The sequence below is a fragment of the Trichoplusia ni genome, chromosome 10 (genome assembly GCF_003590095.1).
Source record: "Trichoplusia ni isolate ovarian cell line Hi5 chromosome 10, tn1, whole genome shotgun sequence".
In the NCBI taxonomy this organism is placed as follows: Eukaryota; Metazoa; Arthropoda; class Insecta; order Lepidoptera; family Noctuidae; genus Trichoplusia; species Trichoplusia ni.
The window spans coordinates 2,885,978-2,907,072 of NC_039487.1; the positions used below are offsets into that span (position 1 = coordinate 2,885,978).

At 36.7% G+C, this 21,095-nt stretch overlaps 1 protein-coding gene across 1 annotated transcript in view; it reads left to right on the forward strand.

Annotated features, from left to right (window-relative positions):
* Positions 1-10,497: 10,497 nt before the first annotated feature.
* LOC113498016 (E3 SUMO-protein ligase EGR2) overlaps positions 10,498-21,095 on the forward strand; it is a 29,327-nt gene continuing 18,729 nt past the window's right edge. The window contains exon 1 of the mRNA XM_026877893.1: positions 10,498-11,267. Coding sequence (XP_026733694.1) covers positions 11,018-11,267 — 250 coding nt within the window. The 5' untranslated portion in view covers positions 10,498-11,017. The remainder of the gene's footprint in view (positions 11,268-21,095) is intronic.

Here is a 21,095-nt window from a genome sequence, read left to right on the forward strand (position 1 = left end):
TTGGTTCTTATTCTTGTTTAGAAGTGACTGCGGAGACAAATCAAACAAAGGTCATTATTTCGAAGGCGCTCAGCTAAAATTGATCAGGTTCCAATAAATCCGCGGAGCTTATTTTAGGCGTGCTCGGAGTGATCTCGTTTCGTTGGTAACACATAACTTACTGGCCGTGCTGGTCCTCTCTGTTGTTATTTCTATTATGGGGATCATTACAGCGCTATGAGTTACGGCACCGTCTACGGACGAATAGCCCGACTGTCTCCCTTGCATTATTTATTGGCATATAATGGCTTCTAATGGGAGGCTATTGAATCTGCCACCTGCATGTCTTTTATTTTTCGCGGGCTGCACAGGGCGGGCCTCGTACCGACTCAACGCATGTGAATATTCATAACACAAGAAACGTTTCTCGGGTGATTTAATTGATACCCATCCTGCATCGCACACATGTACGAGGATGGACAAAACGTAATTGCTCGTTAAGCCTCGATTCGCGATTGTTTCTTGATTATAAAAAAGTAAAAAGTATTCACAAGCGCTCTGTATGAATTTAAACTTAAAACATATCTGACGAAAGATTCCTACATGACGTTCTGTTTGCTTTTTACATATCACATTATTCATGAGATGAATTAAACAAAAAATGTTTTCAATCGAAACAAACATGTCATGCTCTATGTATTTTAGCATTGCTGATGATGATATCGACGGGTCGCAACCAACAAATAAGTACATATTCGAATTTATTTAGACCTTTCGTCGATAACACGCAGTATTCAGGTTCTTTTATTTGCAAAACACGACGGACGCAAGTGCAATTTATTGATACGGTGTCCGATAACCAGTAGGTGCGTCCCACGCGGCGCGGGCGCAGCGGCCGCAGCGAACACAATGATCGCGGGCGCGCGCCCAACAACATTTACAAGTATTGCGCCCTTCGGAAGGAAATAGTGAAGCGGGCCCAGGCCCATGCTAAATACACTCCATAAATATGGACGGTTATGGTGTCGTAAAAACAAAGTCAAGCTGCGCGAACAGCCTCCGAGGCTATAAAGAACAAGCGTCATCGCACCTCAACATACTTAAACGAATTCATTTATTACGTATGAATATTCTAAGCCAGTTCCACACTGCATTAACTATAATTATTTTATAAAATTCTATCTTAAAATTTGAATATGATTACGACTACAACTCATATTAAAAACGTCGTCCAAAACTGTGTCCATGGTTCCAGCTGTTTCAACAAATCATAGTATTTAGCTGGAGTCAATGTAAATATTTTGAATATTTATATTAACTAACAAGCATATGGAAGTATTAATAAATGCTAACAGCTATTTTAGCGTTATTTATTTGTAAAAGAAACATATTTCCCAAGTTATGCGGTATTAAACATATAAAAATGTACGAGAATTTCTATTTTACGGCACTTAGCACATCAATATGGATGACGATCAATATCGTTGATTGACTAAATCTAAATCAATATCTGATTTGTCAATAAATGATTGCTAACATAAAAACCATATTTCACTAAACGAAAAACAAACACGATGTAGGTGAGCTATCCAAAATCATTTTACATATTTTTAGTTGAGAAAAGTAATCAAACTGTGGGAACATTTGTATTTAAAAGTTTATAGACTTGAAAGACGAAAGAATATATTCATTTCTGTGGCAATAATATCGTAAATTATGAGATATGTATGTTTTTATTAAATTCTCTTTATTAAAACTGAATAAATTGTGCTTGTATTAGTTTTAAAATTGATATTAGGAAAGAAATGCTTATTATCCGTAACGCCATCCAGAGAATGATTATAAGTGCTGTCAGGGAGAGGCGACACATTGGGAGACACCTCGAATCGACATTAATTATTGACTTTATTATGCTAACCTACGTTTTAAATGATACAAATGATAATAACTGCATGATACAATGTATATACAAATAATTTAGATAGTTGGCTCCGAATTATAATATCCGTAATCACGTAATCTTGTATCGTCTTTTATACTTTGTAAGGAAAAAGTTGGAATAGACAATCCAGACAGTACCAAGGAATTAATAAAATTAAACTTACAAGACTACACGCAGAAGACAATATTTTAAACGTGGTAAATGAACTATAGCTGCTAGAGTTTGTCGCTTACATGATTATGATTGTGACCTTGTCCTCGTGGTGTAATAGAGTTCACTGTAAAATCAAAAGTATCTAGAGGATGTTCAAGTGTGAGTTGAACTAGGGACACTTATGCTAAAGGTTTTGGAGAAAAAAATAATTTGTGAAACCCCCAAAATTCCACATCTGCCTACAAATTCATAACCATTTGGAGCGTTTCTCATTTTTTTTAAGTATTTTTTGCTACAGAGGAAACTGAAATGCATCATTTGTTAATATATTAACTATGTACCTATCAAGATGAAAATTACGGTATTACCCCTTGTATGCGCAACCCTAAAAAACAATTGAAATAACTGTAAGGTCCAAGCTTCCAGTTTTTGTCTTTAATCAATTGTTATACATATCATCATCACATTCTTCCAAATTGCTAAAGTTTTTGTAAAAAGATATTGAGGAAAAATTTACAAACCCGAAATCGATCGTTTCCCCTAAAGTTCATCTTAATAGATTTGATTTTTCGAGACAACACAAAACCAATGGTACCTACGCGCTTTCACTGCGGACGCGGTTTTCACACGGTTTATGTACTAACTGATTCTTGCTAATAGACAAGTGAGCTAAGCTTCTTCATAAAAAATGTTTGTTTATATCTTTAGCTTAATAGAAAAACATCCACTCAAAATCGAAGTACTTACACAAAAAATATCTTACAAAACATGTGCCAGCCTCTTATGCGACTTTAAGGACAATACAACGTTACATAGTCACCTGCAACACCAATCCAATTACCTTATATCAGTACTCGCATAGATTATTGGAGGTGTTATGGCAACCCTGTCCGTAAGTAATGGGGTACGGTGAGAGCGGCGCGTCCCCCGGCGCAATTATAACGCAGCCGCGGGCGGAGGTTTGTTACGCGACTCGCGAGGGCTTGGCGCCGACGCGTACGAACTGACCTATGACTCCTACATATACCCGCACTAGAAATATTATGACTAGTATAAACAGAAACCTACCTGCCTAGTATTTAGTGCTCCAATTAAAACGACTCTGCGCAATCGCTGACGTATCAATACTCATATTTCGTTACAGCATCCCACCAGTTACCTGAATATGTGCGATATTGATGGTGTTACGTATAATACGCGTTCATTTGTTTATAACATACTCAATATCAATGTAGAGGCATCTCGGTATATGACGCACACCCCTTTGAGTTTCGAGTAATGTTCAATACACAATTTGAATGACGTATGTAGGTTGACTGTAATACTGAAGCAGTGTCATATGAATGACAATTGAAATTATGTAATGATATAAAATATTTAATTGATACCTGATTAATTCAAACCTGTTCTGACGATTTAAAAAATCTAGTGTCTAAATAACATGATTTTTGTAAGTATAACAAACCTTAATTGAGTGACGTATTGTAAAACCATGTTTTCATTGAAGTGGATTTAATTAAAACCAATAATTATTATCTTTGATTTTTAATAATTTTCATTTACCAACCTCGAATATTGTAAATTAAAATTGCCTATAAGTCTCTAATGCTCCACAAAGGTAGAGTATAAAGCTTTTAAATTAAAATTTATCGGTTAAACGGCTTTGTGTTTATAAAATTAAATGTGACGATTATAGAACGTTATTTAATAAAGTTGAAATTTTTCCATTAGAGAGAAGTCCAAAAATTCCTATTTGATGATAATTTAAAAACGTGTATTAGTTAAATTAAATCTCATCGATAAATGAAAGAAGCGTTTGGATGATGTTTTGGTAACCAGCCGGCATCACTGTTATTACATCATAAACTCCAATTTCGGACTAATTGAAAAAGGAAAAGCGGAACCCAGTCACAAATTACCGACACTATATCAAGTGTTAAACGCCACTTATCGACGCCGAAACGCCGAGAGATCATTGACGATGAAAAATACACAATTTGAGGCAATAAATCAATGTCGTCAGTCTCACACGTTCAGTAGCGATGCTACGGATGTTCACTTTATTATTTATTACTCTGAACGTAATTTCTGTAAGAGAAGGCTTTAATTACACAACGATTACATATTTAAACACGACCTGTATCTGTCTAAACTAATTTCCATGGTGATGTAAACTGCTCTGACTGATGAAATACGGCGAGTCTTTATTTAAAAGTTTGAATAAATACTCCATAGTGCGGACTACTTTGAAATTGTTTAATTATATTGTTTGTGAGCACAATGTTTGCCGACGCGGTGTCCACTCGGTCGTCGCGAGCGCCGCACGCGTCGCTCTATTTGTATTCAATACGAATACACTAATACGGTGCGCGATCTATCGACAGCGCGACAATTTATCTTGCCCAAGAATCGAACCCCAACCTTGCATTGCGACTGCCACACTGTATTTCCTGTTGCCTTGCATGACACCAAATTGCTTCTACAAACGGTAGGGAATGTAGATTGTTCTATTATTGTTTTGTTCCAAGGATTTGCTCCGCATGTGTTTGCACCGAGAATGGATGGACCGAGCGCGTAGCCTTTAATAGGTGTAAAACGGAATTAATAAGTGCCCTATTCTTCGTTCACGTATTTTATACATTTAGTAATAAGCTGTTGAACTATTCACTAGATAAAATCACTTCACATTCTACTTGAATGTCTATTGCACCTTTGATATTTTAAGTGACTAACAAATCTGAAATTGGAATCTTGCATCACTAGATGCGAGGTTCCACCAAAACTGGCGAGTGGACTAGACGATATTCAAAATCATAAGGATATGAGATACCTTTTTAAAATAGTATACACCGTGATTTTTTAGTCGTCTTACAAAAACAGCCCAGTTCATGTATCCAATGACTAGAACACGTTCATGATAAAAAAATAGGTATTTATGAGATTTGAATTAATTTAAAATTCAATTTTTATTCAATATTATGATGCAACTCTTAGTTTTTTACAAACACAGCTCTGTTGCGAGCGCGGTCCGAGCCTTGTAACAATGGTGAGGGGCGCGGGCGGCGGCGTTTTCATCATTTTAAAGAGTATATTTCAGATTTCTCTTGTTCAATTTTTCTTCGTACTTATTATCTTAGTTGATGATAAAAAAATAATAATCGCGCCTAGGGGTATTTTACGTCGGATACATGAACTGGGCTACTTTTGTAAGACGACTAAAAAATCACCGTGTATTGATACACGTCTGATATTTTTCAATTTCTAGGACATTTTTGCACACATAAGCTACGGGTTCACAAATATTCTAGACACTAAATTACACGGTTTTAGTGGATCTTGCAATTAAGCCGAGAACTGCTTTTACTCTACATTATTTGTATTATTTGCTCTCCATCATGTACCAGTTTAAAAAAAAATGCAATTACATATCTATCAATTGCACATGTTCACATTTCATTAAAAATTATGATTAGAAAACAAAAGGACTTAAAACAACTGCTTTAAACGTTCAAATGTTCAAGGATTTCAAAACAGCCTGCAATCATTTGTTTCTAGAAACGTATTTATCACACTGAATGTTATATGAAACTTGTTTGTGCGGAACATAAGAAAGCACAAAACGCGGTCATCGCCTGGTCCGGCCGGCACTGCATGCGCATGTAGCCGTCACAGTAATTGATAGTCGGATTTGCGGGTACCCGCGTGAATAATCATAACCGCTACGGTGGTTAATTACCCTGCATCTCGTACACGTAATTAAGCAACCGCATTATTCCATCTATGTGAAGTATGTGTCTAGTGCGGTGTTGCAATGTGCACCTTAGCTTAGGATAAATCTGTTTACGTAAGAGCTAAATTGCTGTCATAGAAGATGTGCTCCTGAACATAGACTGAGTTTTCGAAGCTTTTTAGAGTTCAGTGTTGCTATTGTTTTAAACACAGTAGTTTTAATTTAAGTATGTGTTGAAGCTATTTAAATATAATTATTGATTGCACTTAACGAAAACAATATCATCATATCCGTCTTCTTATGGTTTGTTTCACCAGATTCAATTTAGCCTTAGTTGCTAAGGGCATACCTACATCCAAAAATATATTTTTTTTCAGCTTGATTGCCAAGCTGTCACGTTACCAGTACGTTCTAGTGTGTGATAAACATTTTTGCAGAATTAAAAAAAAAAGCTTAAGAGGGTAACTAAACACTGCTGCTAATAATAATATACTTAAGCTTTGAAAATGCGGTCCAATTTCACAAAGACATGAATGTTTGAATAACGGAAAATAATATGTGTAACGGTATGTTGGGGAAACTATAACTACATATTCATTTTGATTGACCAAATTTAAATGTGGTTTTAATTCAAATCAATTAAAAGTTCTTTGTTTGTACAAGTTTACTGCCGCGTGTGTCCTACAAAGCCGATTTAATTATGGAAACCCCACTGCCTTAGATGATGTTCCAGCCGGAATTGACGATATTAATCTACTTTGTTAACTGCTCACCCAAGCTTTTTATGTTATATCTATAGTTAATGAGCATCATAAAGACTTTGTACAAACGCAACCATGTCTAAAGAATATAAAGTATTGAATGTAATTCGGTGCTAAAGAAACTTTCTGTAACATTCAAGTGGGCGTTTTGAAGATACTCATGTAACATTTTGATAGCCTTTAGCGGTTATTGTCTCAAACGCCCCCATACGCTGTAATATTACGATGTAAAATAGCTCCATTAAGAAATTCACTGTTAACTTGCAATTTGACAACATAATGTTACATGGTTTACAGTAGGTAGTAATTCCCTTGAATTAATTATCATATCCAAACTCCGGTGGGACGTAGGCGGCACGGAGAGCTCAATAATATGACCTTAAAAGTACATGAGAACAAGACTATCGGTCCAAAGCCTAAACAACAAGCGATGGTCGGTTAATCGAGCGGTGACGCTAACTTGCTCGCGCGCCGCTGCCATATAAGTCAATCTTCCTATTCGCCCCCGCACTCGCTGCTCGCGACTGACGGAACCACTTGAATGACGCTGCCCGATTTTCCGACGCTTGCCTTTTCATTATGTTAATGACAAAAAAAAACATCATCAAAACCGAAACTGTCAGAATGAGCTGTTATGTTAAACACGATTTTTTGTCTAGTTAACAACACTCGCGGCAATAACAAATGATATCATACACTTGTGTTGCATAACTTATTCAACAAGCCTATGTCTTTGTATGTGATACGTTTTGTAAACACACTCAACAATGATTAAAGTAACTTAAATAAAAATGTGCGCTTTATAAAAACATGCCTCGAATTAAATGCCTAAATTTTTAATCCTTCAATGCGCTCGCAATGCCCCATTTCGGGAAACCGTAACAAAGTTGTCTTAAACATTCGTAGCATTCATAAAGGACGCTGGAACGCGAATTCAATGCAATGCTAATTGAAAAGAAATGTGAAAGGACGTAGCAAGAGGGGTAAAGCCCTATTGCAGAATGAAAAAGCAAAACAATATAATAAAAAAGCTTTCATCAATATTTAAGCTCTTAAACCCGAATTCAATTACAATTTACAAACTCGGAAATTAATAAGAAACCTGTCAAAAATATTTCGCAACTTATATAAACCGTACCTTATTATATTATTATTATGAGTTACCGGGTTCCGGAGCATCCCCCGACAAAGTTTATATTGACATTAACGAGACCGCTCGTGAAAATGTCACCGAGTTATATTTGTAGCGTGTCAAACATTTCCCTATATTTGTTTATCAGCATTTATTATCTAAATAGGATGTTATGAAACGGACCGACGTCATCGTGTAAGGGAAATTGTATGGGCAAGTGCGTCAGCACGCCTCCGAAATGATGCCTGTGACATCTACGTGGAGCACTTATCAAACGTTATTATGTAAAGATACGTTTTACAGCGCACTAATAACTCTTAGCTAATCGGAGCTCGGAGGCGAGGACCCGACAACTGTTATAGAAGAGGTTACGTACCAATTGCGTTGGTAAGTAGGGGGAAATGTTGAAAGGACTGTTTACATTTCAAAACTTTTCAATCTTCCTTAAAGAGTCTTATTATAATGGTATAATGCTACAATTTTTATTATAGGTGGTCCGTGAAAATATAAATTTTTAATAAGGGGGTAATCTAAATTTCTCATGAAATTTAAATTTAATTCTTGCCCTATATATATAATTAAAACTAGGAACTTAAATTAAATAATTTAGGAGCTAAAGTGCTGTAAAGAGACACACTATACAGACAGACACTCTAAAAAATGCATACAGCCTAAACGTACAGTAACGTAAACATAATAAATAATTTAAATACTAACTCATTTACTTTAAATATTAGATACAGCTCGACAGGAAGTAAGTCACAATACATGTAGGTGTTATATGCGTACAAATTATGTAAGGAGGGCCTATGTGACCTATTCGGGGATTTAGTATGACGTCAAATTACACCGGTGTATAAATAAACCAATGGCAAACCCGGTAAAAAAATGTACGGCGATGCCCTACTAAAATATGCAAAACCAATCAGCCTACAAATTGATCAAATTATTTAATGCAAACTTTTAATTAGTATATTTTCTTCCTTGATTTTCCATTCATGAAGTTCTTATGGATTCACGTGGTTACTTTACAATCCGATTAAAATTAATGAATGTAATTGCTATTTCAGAACCGTTTTAACATTCATCTTGTGGAAAAACAAGTATCTATGTACACTTAAACTTTAATTGTAGCTATTACACTGTACAGTAAACCCTGAAGGTATTGTTGCCCAATGCGTATGCGTCGAGTTGTGTAACGGTGTCCGTGGGCGCCGGATGTGCGAAGGCAGTACTATGGCCCTATGGCCCTGCAATTTCATCATTCCTAGGAGCCCAACAAACTGATAAGGGCTTAACATTTCAACAACTTTAAACAAAGGTCATGTGTGGGACTGAAAGAGATACTTTTAATTCAAGCCTCTTTGAAATATAAACGCTGCTATGTGATTTCAAAGTTCGAAAGTTTAGCGGAAACGAAGAACCCAGTAAAATCTGTAAGTAGCAAATTAAACTTGAAATGCGAATGAAAATTATAAATTCTAAACAAGGAACCCCTAACAAATAATGTTGCCCGCCTACACGGTGAGTAGGCGTGTATACCTTTACAAATTACAGGTTTAATGACGGTCGATTAGATAAATGTCATCACAAGAGCTCCCCAGAAAGGCCGCTGCTAAATTCTGGCAGATGTCGGAGACAGGACGCGTAAGAGGGCGCGGCGCGGCCCACTTACCTCCCACACCATGCACTCTGACATTTACCCGAAGCTTGGAGGATCAACAGGAGGTTGCCATGGTAACCCAGCAAACGAATCATGACCTTTCCTTGTTTCGAGAGTCGGGTGTTGCGAATATTAGAGAACCTTGACCGTAACTTTGGTTTCGGTTTTGATACAACGGATGCCGACTGTGGCGGAGTTTAATTCCTTAAGTTTAAGTTTTTTTTTTAGTCCTATTTAGTAACGAAATCAGCTTTTATTTTTATTATTAAATCATTTAAGTTAACTTACAGACAGTCTTTTCAATGTATGTAGCCAATGCCACAGTTGTTAGAAAAGCTCGGGTGTAAAGAATGTCTCATTAATCTTACAATAAAAATGAGAGAGATGTTTACTCAGAAAAGGGGAATTAAAAAACCGAAAAATACTTTTAAAGTGGCTTTCAGATATTGTTTTACGTGGTGGGCACAACTTTTAGTTCATGTAACCTTTTCCAAAATGTATGTAGGTGGTATGAACAACACCTATTTACTTTACCACCCCATTTGCTGGATTTTTCATTATTCAACTCAATATGCTACAATAACTTTTGGAAATTTTTAAACCAATTGATATGGATCGTTCTCCGCTGGAAAAAAAATCTGGTCTCAAAAACAATTTAAATGCTATTGAACACGTACGATTGCCTATTTTGAATAAACCTACGTGATTATTGGACATACGTCAAACAGCAAAAATCTCTAAAATAGCATATGGAGTAACGGTCTAGGTATCATTACGTAGCTTTAGCTATGACCAGGTACATATTTTTAGAAGAAGCGAATGATTTATCCGATCTACGTAACGGGCAAACTATTCGAACCGGTCCATCGACGTCACGGGAGCGCGCGTGCCACCACCGGCTAATTGTAGCATATCCAAAATGGTCTCCGGAATCCGTCACCCGGCGGTAGCGCAGCGCGTAGCGTACGAAAGTGGAACGTGAGTCAACATGCAGAGAAAGTGCCGAGTGGCAGGAGATCGCAGGGTGGCCAGCGTGACGCGCGATCAGCCGCGACGAGCCTCCGCGCCCACGCGCGCCGCCCGCGCGCTCGCGCCGCCCGCCGTTGGATTGCCATCACTACACTTGTGCGCCCCGCGCTTTTCGCGCGCCTCCCTTTGCCGTCGCGACGCCGCGCCATTTTCTCGCGCACGTGGGCGACGCCGCCGGCCGAGCGAGGACGCCCGGCTCGAACGCCATTAACGCGACCGTCGTGAATGAACGCCGACCTCGACCGGGTGGCTTGCGTCCATTGATAGGGCGCGCGGCGGACGACGACCGCGGCGCTCACGGGGGCGGCGTATGCACGCCCTCGCCGCTCCGCCTGTGGCTCAGTCGAGGATGTGGCGTTCTCCGCGCGACGACACAGTCCGCGTGCGAAACCTGTGTTCATTTATCAGTAGATGTTCGTGACCCCTCAGAGTGATTAACGTGCCGTGTATATGTAGTTTCCTAAACGTAATGTGCTGTGATCGCGTCAATTTGCTAGGACATAAGTTAGTTTAAGTAGAGGCGCATGCGCCGGTTCAAGGTATTTTACAAGAGGGGTGGATGTGAGTGCAGGTGCGGTGTTGCGCACGAGGTGGTGTGGATTGTGCAGTGCGGGAATGCGCTCGTGCGATGCTCTCGGTGATCGCGATGCGCCGGCCGGAGGACGAGGAGCTGGGAGGTCGCGGCGACGGCGACGAGTTCGTGGACATCTCGCAGATGCAGCTGCTGGTGGAGGCGGGCCCGAGCGGGCTGCACTACGGAGGCCCGCCGCCGCCGCACGCGCAGCCGCAGCCCTACGCGCAGCCGCCCGCGCACCCCGCTACCACCACCGCGTCCGTCGACGACCTGTTCGCGCTCTACTTCACACCCACAACACATGGTGAGCATTAGCTTTACGTCTTTTTGTCGCTTCTTATGCTTTCGTTCCTGCTAAGAAAACACCAACGGATATGCAAAACCGGTTCCGGTCAAACTTATTTGAATATCGTCATCGTTCTTGAACTTGTTTTTTTATTTGATAAACTATTCTGATGATTACATATCATAAACATGTTGATCCAGTTTAATTTGCAAATTAGATTCAAAATGTATCCTTATCTGTATTATGTTTATTGTACATTAAGAAATACTATTTCATGCAAAAGCTTTTCTATGGACACAAACGTGCTTGTGATGAGTGATACATTACTACGCCACTACGACATATCTTAAGACACTAATTCATGAATAGGTACCTAACTACATATGCAAAGTAAATCAAGAAAGATAATTTAAATTTACACACGTCTTACCAATATCAATGATTGCCTAGGTAACGTGCAATACCGAATATCTTCACGCCTTCATTCCTTGATGGAGCAAGCAGAAATTCAGTTCTCAGTCAAATTGAATTCAAATTAAAAATTATTTTTGTTTGAAGTAACTATAAACAACGCATCAAACTACTTAACAAATACACGTATTCGCTATACTGAGGGTTCTGTACAAATAGGCTTAGTAGCAAATAAATTTGAGAGTAAATACCCAAAAAATTATTACCTACTCAAAAAATTGTGGTCCGCAAAACTTTCCTTAACCTCAATCATCATTAAAGTATTTGTTGTTAAAACGGCCGCAGAAATACATCATCTAAGAAGATATTAACTGTTTAGTTATAAGGGTTCATTCGATACAGCCTGACAACAGACGCACGAACAGACAGCGGTGTCTCAGCAAAAGGTTTCCTTTTTTTCCCTTTTAGTACGGAAACCAAAAAAGTACCTACTGTGCAATAAAACACAACAAAACAAAACAATAAAAAATAATAATTTTAAAACCTGAGGTTACATAGAGAAATAAAATTATTTTAATTTACCATTATTGAACGAATGTTTAAAAGAGAATCACATGACGCACATTGTGAACACGCTCATGACGTATCTACTCAATATGTCTAAGTTTATTGATTGTTATGTTACCGAATCATTGAAAGTCAATGTTCTACAATAGAGATTTTAAAAATACACCGTTTATTAAAAAAACGTATTTAATCAAATACATCATTCAATTGTCAACGTTATCAATATTCTATGTTCGAATTACAAAAAACGCGTTTAACTCCGACAGCTTTAAATATTGTCATCCAATGAAAATCAAATGTGTTCAATTGTTTATTTCTTAGTCGATATACATATACATACCTACCTTACATTGTACTTTAGCTACATTCAAGTATGTATGAATCTAGTAAGGGAACAAACACTACTTGATGAAGCTAGCCCAGTTGAAGATTAGCTGCTGGTAACATCCAATTGACCCCGGTCTGGCCCCATACTCATTTTGCTCGTCTAAATACTTACATAGAGGTATCTTTTAAATGAGATAATTATTCCATATATTCTTTGTTAAGGGATTTTTGTGGAGTTTCATTCAACCACTTGTTGACTCCTTCTGGAAGCTGAATATTTTTAAACAGAAAAGCAACAAGTAACAATCCGTAATTGGGTTAAGCTCTCCTTTTGAACTTCGTATCTTATAAATATGTATTTGCGTTTAATAAAGAGGCGATTAAAATAAAAAGTAAATCAATAAGTAACAGTAGATTTTTTATGTTTTTTTTTATGAAATTTCAAACGTAGAAAACTAACGGCTGAATGATATTGTTTTTTTTAATCCGAGCAAGTCCATATTGAATAAAAACCTTTTGCTTGAAACCTCTTTTCGCACAAGCTTCTATTTCACCTTGTTCAAAGAAAACAATTTATGATCTATAGTTAACTATATCACGCTCTACCAAGGTTATCAACACAATTACTGACCTTTATGAAACTGATACCTACTTAAGTATGCGATCAAACAATGTATGGAGTTATTTCGTACATGTCAGCTTCACGGGCTCGTAATAATTCGGATCAGCGTTCCGACACACTGTTATCTGGACCGGACAGCGCTAATCGGCTGCGTCTGCGCAACAAACGCTATCATGTTCTGTTCACCCAACTAACAATAAACATTGCCGTATGGAAATATTACGAAGCGATTTTTTGTTTCGTTATACAGATTCAAACTAATATCTACTTGGGATATTTAAAATAAATAATTAACTTACTTTGCACTTACTCCCACGCATTACGTAGACACTGTTTTGTGCCGGCTGTAGGCTGAATACAAAAAGCCCTGATTTAAGGTCGTAACAACACTTTGGACCCATAGTGACTTATATTCACCTCCTTGTGGTACATTAAACGTCAAAAATGTAGCTCATCAATATCCCCAGTACTGTTTATATCCTTTAGGAATTTCCTAATCAAAGTTCAATGAAGCCGTTACAAAGGTTTAATCTCGAAATGATTGCGTTTAAATCCAACTGACAAATTATTGTTTAGTGATGACTACAAAGTTTACATTTAAATAGCAAGCTGATATCGATTCGCTTACAAGATCACAAACCGGTTCCATTTCCGCTCTTACGATTTGAGCGTCTCTTACAAGGAACAAAATGTAGAGATTCCGTTCATTCAAATCGTCGACACGAAAATAGACATTTTTGTACAAAGGTCAAAGTTGTATGAATTTTACGGGACTCGTGTGTGTTGTACTTACAGTGGCTTTTTTCGAGTTACTTTTCCCCGAATTCACGCGACTAAGTGTAAGACCGTTTTTAATTTTTATTTGACTTTACCTTAATTTAACAATAATAGCTCAACACTTAATGGCTGACGTATTTCAAATAAAAAATGTTTTAAGTATATTATAGTTTTATAGTTATTGGTACGTAAAATAATTTTTTGGCGACTTATTGAAGTTTAAAGTAACTTATTTTGAGTAGGTTTTATTCTTGTGTAACTATAACTACTATAAGTAACTTATGCAGGAAATAATCATATTACTTTAACCATTGCCATCAGAATTCGCTTGAACAGGACTCAAACCTACGACTATTAACTAACCGAACCAGTGCCGTAGCACAGATTAGTAATGACCAACTATAAACCTCTATTATATTAGCATCAATATACGCTTATTATACTATGTATTTGTATGTAAAATTACGTCTTGAGAGGTAATGATAACGTATGAACAAAAAATATTATGAGTTTTAAGTACTTAATCATATTTCTATGAGTGCCCAAAAATTAAAAAAAAAACAACTGAAGCACATCATTTACCTTCCTCATTATAGAAGACACTTCCCAGAGTAGATATACGAGTATTTTGTTGTAAGATAATTATAATCAGTGTGTCTAGTAGTAGGTTTGTTGAACGGGTCGACTGGTCGGAGATTCGAAACCCAGCATGCTTCAGTTATCAAAATCATTTGCGTATTACAAAATAATTGGTACTTGCTAAAAACTGTAAAGTAAAACATTGCGTGGAAACTTGCACAACTGAAAATTTTAACGGAAATATCATTTATACACGGATTAAAAGAAAATTGAAAGAATAATCTATTTTTAACAGATATTTTCAGAAAGTTCACCGTTGATTATTTTACTTCTCATAGTATTGGTGCTGGTAGCTTCACAAGTCTTCGTCACTTGTATTATATAGTCATATACATATGATTAAGACTTATCTAGTTTGCACGATATTAATATCCTATTTTTCATATGATGGATTCCAAATTTGCTGCTTGCTTGACGGGTCTTGATGTTAAGGTGTCCAGCCGACGTAAACTTAGTGCACGTTGTTGTACTAAATTCCTATAGGCAAATGTTAAATGATGGTTACTTATGAATTTATATTTTGCCCATCATTGTAATTCAGTGGCGTAATTTTTGAATCTACTTTTTTTTGTTAGCTTGTTAACTTTCATATTTTTGTTAGCTAAGTTTTTTAAACTTTTTTTATTGGGATTAGATATAGAAATCGCTGTAACTGATTTATGCTTATAAAAATAACAAGATGCGAATTTAAGATTTTTTACCATGTTAATATGCGGTCACATATTTCTCAGCCTCCTGAAATCAGCAGGATTCCTTATTTTACACTCACTATATAATTTTAAATGAAGATGAAAATTGTTAAAATCAGACAATTTAAATTATTCATGCAGATGCCTCTTAGTGTTTTTTTTAGATTTAGATACATTTTTAATTTAAGGCCTTACTGACAAGTCTCTGAAAAAACCCAGCCAGCTAGGGAAGCTTGAAAAAACACAAAGACGTAAAAATCGGCGATTTGGAAAACAACAATTGAATATGACAGCGTCCAGAATGCACTGGAAGCAGGGGTTTCTTTATGTGAAAAGACCTTGTCTCTTATTCAACAGCTAAGTTTTAAGCACTATGCTGAAAAAAGAGGATTAACTTCATTAAAAATCGGTTTGAGAACACAAATAAAAACGCAGTGAAAATTGTCTATTCCGAATTTTAGCTCAAGAAATAATCAAACGCCTTACTAGACAATAATTTCCCACAAACGTGTAAGACAAGGTTCTTAATCTCGACGTGGATATCTATCAGTTAACGATAGTGATCTACCGCTAATTATCTGTTTATTTGTCTCTGCTATCAAACCCATTGATTTGTATCAGTAACCCGCCACGTCTGGGCCATTGAAATGTTTTTCTCCGGGTTCTGGTGACAGTTTAATTACTCAAATGCATTGAATTGACAAGTTATAGCCACGTCAGCTGTCGAAAAATGTGTAATTTCTGACAATAGGGTGTTTTGCGGTAGTACGAATGTAACTTGCCTAAGGACCCTAGTATTATTGATGAAGCTATAACTAAATTAATCACAGGGTTCCCGACGCCCAAGACCGTTTTGGGGAAAACGGATGAAAGGAAACTGGGACTGTTGGGACACCATAGCCATACGAGTGTGGTATCTGCTCAAATCATGTCCCATTTTAATATCTGCTGGTGGCACAGCTACCATCCGCCAAGGCTGTACAACACCACTGACAATGCTGGTAGGGTGGCTGAATACTGGTCTTGGCCTCTTACATGGCAAATTGATCATCCTGCTCAAATCAGACTTTTTGGTGTATGGGCACAGGAGTGGTTCCAGTCGAAATCGAGTTGAACTGGCTGTGAGTCGACCAATACCAGTACTTGGAATCCTTTTAAGTTTCCATTTCTATTGGTGTAAAATGGAGATTGAGTTGCTTATTCACGGTCCGCTCTATTTCAACGAAACCTGAGTCTGCAACATGATACAAATCCTCTTTTGATTTATAAAGTCTAGTTCCTTGAAAGCTAAACCCTTTGAGTGTCGTAGACATCCTTTGCTTTTGCATATGTATGTAAATCTCTTCGTCAATTTAATCCCTTGTAGTAACTAAGATTTTGATATTCTATTTTATTGAAAACAATAAATTTATACACTCTTAAGTCTCGTATTATCAGTAATCTACAAGTTGAAAATAGACAAATCTATTTCGATCACATATCAACTATCTATAATAAAGCATAATGTATGTAAAAATGTAACATTACATGTATGTTAAATATCCTCTTTATAAAGATAAAGGGTAATAAAATTAAATATGTTGCAATAAATTATAAAATACAATATATTATGGCGATTGTTTTTATTACCTAATACGAGCTCTAAATATCTTAATATTAAATATAGATTTATCTATTGATGACTGGATAAGAAACTGTATTGATGAACAAGAACAAATTAATGTCTTCTCTTACGATAACAAAGATATTATTACTGCAATCAAATACAAATAATACAATGAAAATTTGTATCCAGACAGGACTTGAATCTGCGGCTCTAGCACAAATAGCGCCAATCACTTACCCGACTAAGCTACTAGGGTCACTATCTAAGAATTGGAATGTGCCCATTGCATTGTAACACTTTTAATTGCGAATACTTTTATTTTTGACGTGAAATATTATATTCCGTGCTATGGTGCATTATTTTAAGTAATTTTAAATTAACATCTTTGATCCAATCGGCTTGTTAACAGTTCATGATTGAAATTTCATTAGTGAAAAGATATCTGCTATCAAAGTACCACAATTAATGTAAACCCGCATCAAATGTACGACTATAGATACCGATCGCTAGTTGCTATTATAGGTATATAATTAGCGAGTTCGACGCCATTGAAATCGAAATATTTTTTTGATATGATATTAAAACTACCCACTTATTACCCACGTCACCGCCCTGCCATTCGTGTGAAAGTTTCCCCCCATTTAAAAAGAGGCGTCGCCAATACTCGTCTATCGCCTGTGATTGGCTACAGCTACTGCAATATATCTTTCAGTAAATTTTCTTCTTAGATATAAAAAATAGACACAAACTCCCATAAGCTGAAGACTAAACATAGCAACTCGTGTTCGTCTTGAAATTAATGAGAAAAAAAGGCTTAGAGCTCTTCAATTAATTCGCTTGATGATTTTTTCTAGAAAACAAGCTAGACTACTTAGAATGCAAATGAAATGAAATATTTATAAATATCAATTTGTAAAAGAGATAAAATATATTTATGACATTAACATTTTAACAGAAAAGTCATAATTGTGTGACTTATGAGGTTTGACAGTCTTGATTCTTTTGTTCTGGCTTAAAGCTTTACACTTTACTTGGGTAAACAAGAACTGAATCGTTCGATCTGTAAACAAATTAGGTCTTTAAGAACACATACATTTGTCACTAAATATAAAGAATACAACCGCCTACAACACGGAAACGTAAAAATTTCAAGATATAAAACTTCGATATCTTCTAATTGAAAAACAGTGGAGTAAGACATTTCAAGAATGACATTCACATTGCACCCAAAGTTGGCGCCTTCAGCGATGGTATCACACTTGACATAAAAGCTCCTTGTAATCCGTGCTGATACTGTCAAAAAAGCGCGTCCCACGCTTGGCGCGTCACATCGGAAGCGGCGGCTCGTCAGAGGTGCCCACATGAGGGCATTACACCTCTCCGTACATACTCTGGACGTTCCCAGATGTGCGATAGCCAACATCTCTTTGAGCGGCCCGCGGGCCACGGGGGCATGCACGTGCTTTTGTGACGGCCCGCGCCGTCTCACGTCACCACACATAAATTGACAATCTAGCCTTTAGTAGACGAATGTGCTCCTATCCGCGCTTCTAAATGATCTGCTTTGCGACGCCGAAATGCCGACGACACTACACGGCCGGCGACACCAATCATAATGATTTATGATGATAAGTATGTGACACAATTATATTATTACACAAAATAAATTTGCTGATGTACTTTATTTTGATAAAGATTTTTAAATGCTAATCTCGCTCGTTGCTAATACTATATAATATTGGCTCAAAACAGAGTAAGCTTAAGAAAAAGAAACTTAAGCTTAGGTAAGAAAAAACTTTAACATAACAACGTTTTGATGTGTTAAAAGTAAAACTTAAATTGTACTAATATTGTACAAGTACAACTAGTGCACAATATATCTTAACATCCAGTACTTAGTGAAGTGTAGATTTATTAATGAACAGCCAGTTAACGGGTAGAAAGCGGATAGTTGACATAAACCTTTTCACTACCTGGCTAGCTGAGCTGTAAAACGTTTTACGAGTAAATTGTCGATCGCGTTTAGTACGTAGCGAAGTGTTTCAAGTTTCCTTGGAGCCGAGTCGCGACTGTCAGTGCAGCGCACCTGTGCCCAATGATGGAGAACAATTGCTATCATTAGAGACCATCGTCGTGCGCCAAGCCCACACGATACATATTCAAACAGTGCAACGACAATGCAAGTTTATTTTAAAGTCAATAAATTATCGCTAATGCCCAATTTGCGTCGACTGGTTAACAATGCCCGTTCCCGCAATTACTTAAACTCGTGTAACTGCGTAGTTGCATACGATACGATCTGTGTCCGACCGTCCAACGTCATTGTCTCAGCCAATACATGCTCCACAATTACACTGTATCGATTACAGCTGACTCAGTTGACTTCCATTCGAACGATTGACTGCGACTATAAAACTTTGTTTTTAGTAGTCGTAATTAGTGTTCCGATAAAACGATATCTGCCTTCTTTGTCGACAATCAGCCTCAGAATCTTTAACATGTGTACATTTAAACGTGAGTAAGTAGGTTTAATAGTTTGAAAAAATGCCAGGTAGAGCACTGAGTCACAGTCGCTCGTATCAAATTCACATCACGTGTAGCCAAACAGCTTCTGGAAAGCACAAACGATGTAAAGTATACATGTCGGTTCGCGATCTGCCTTATCTCGGGCCGGAAGTTGACAATGCCAGTATTTCTGTTCTAAGTCAGTCATGTAAATCTATCTCTATCGGTCTATTCTACAACTAAGTGGTTTTAAATGTATAATATTATTTTCCACCGCAAAATACAAAACTTCAAAAAACAAATGACACGTTTACGAATAATACAATGCCAAACCTACCATAAGAATTATAATAAAATTGTATGTCAAAAAAACAAAGAAATTGTTCTCTTCTGCCAAACACAATAATACATTCGACAGTGTATTTGAAAAAACCGGAAATAATTAACCATTTGGCGAATATTCAAAATGTGATTCTGGGGTTTTTGTGAATCCAACAATTTACTTATAGTTTGCAGCTTGGCATACATTCTGAATCGCTGAATTCTTACAATGTTTGCAGAATATCCCGGGACTAACAACATACGCACCGTCGACTTGATTAAAATCTTGTATGAAATTCCTGCGAGCGCGCGAATCGCGTCCCGGTTACGTGTCGTAATAAACTAAACTAGCTACTGATATTATTATTTTACGAAAACCTTAGAATACACAATATAAACTTTTGACTACGCATCTTATTGTTGTTGTTGTAGACTGTACTTAGAGGATTAAATAAAACAACGGATGTATAAGCTACCGTTATGTTTACGAGTTACTTCAAAAGATGTGTCAGAAATTATTTCAAGGAAATCGCATACATAATTTTAATCATATTTTAGCGAAAAATAATAATTAAATTGCTTTTGGAAATATTTATTGTTTTTATACATTGGTATGTATTTTAATCCAACCTACACAAATACAACTAGCTTGCAACAAAAAAAATCGTACATCTGTACAATTATTGAGATATTTGAAGATATTTACTCTTGCGTTCATCTTCAACTGTAAATTTCTTTTAGAAACTATAAGACGACAGTTTAATAGTATCAGTGTTGTAAAGCTGGATGAGAGCCAATGTTTGACTTGTTTTAAGTTTTGTGCAATCGCCCTATTTTTCTAAACTAAAACAGTTGCACGCGACACGCTCTCAAACTGTACCAAAGCCGTTTCCAATAATAAAAGATTGGCGTTTAAAACATTTATACAAAAGTTTTAGTGAATCATCAAATAATAAAGATATGAGATTCTGATTCCCGTTTTTATGATTGTGGTTTGTCTTAGGACCAAGTGCTTTAGAACATAAATAATGTAAAGAATGAGTTCGAGAAAAAAAAACCATGTTGCGACTCAAATAGTAATACGTCTCTACAGTTTGTTTTGATAAGTAACATATTTAGGTAAGTTTGATTGATTTGGAATTTTTAGATCTCTGCTAAGGGCTTCGATATGATTGAGTATTAAATTGCTTCATTTCAGAACATAGAGACAAGATCCGGGCAATCCTTAGTCCAATTCCCGTGCAAACACTGACAATGTCTTCGCAATTTACATTGTTGATATGCCACTATAGAGTGACTCTATCTATTTTAAAAGCTAAATACTCATGAGCTACTCTCAAGCGGTCACACATCCAATTATTAAACCTGTCATACACACGAAC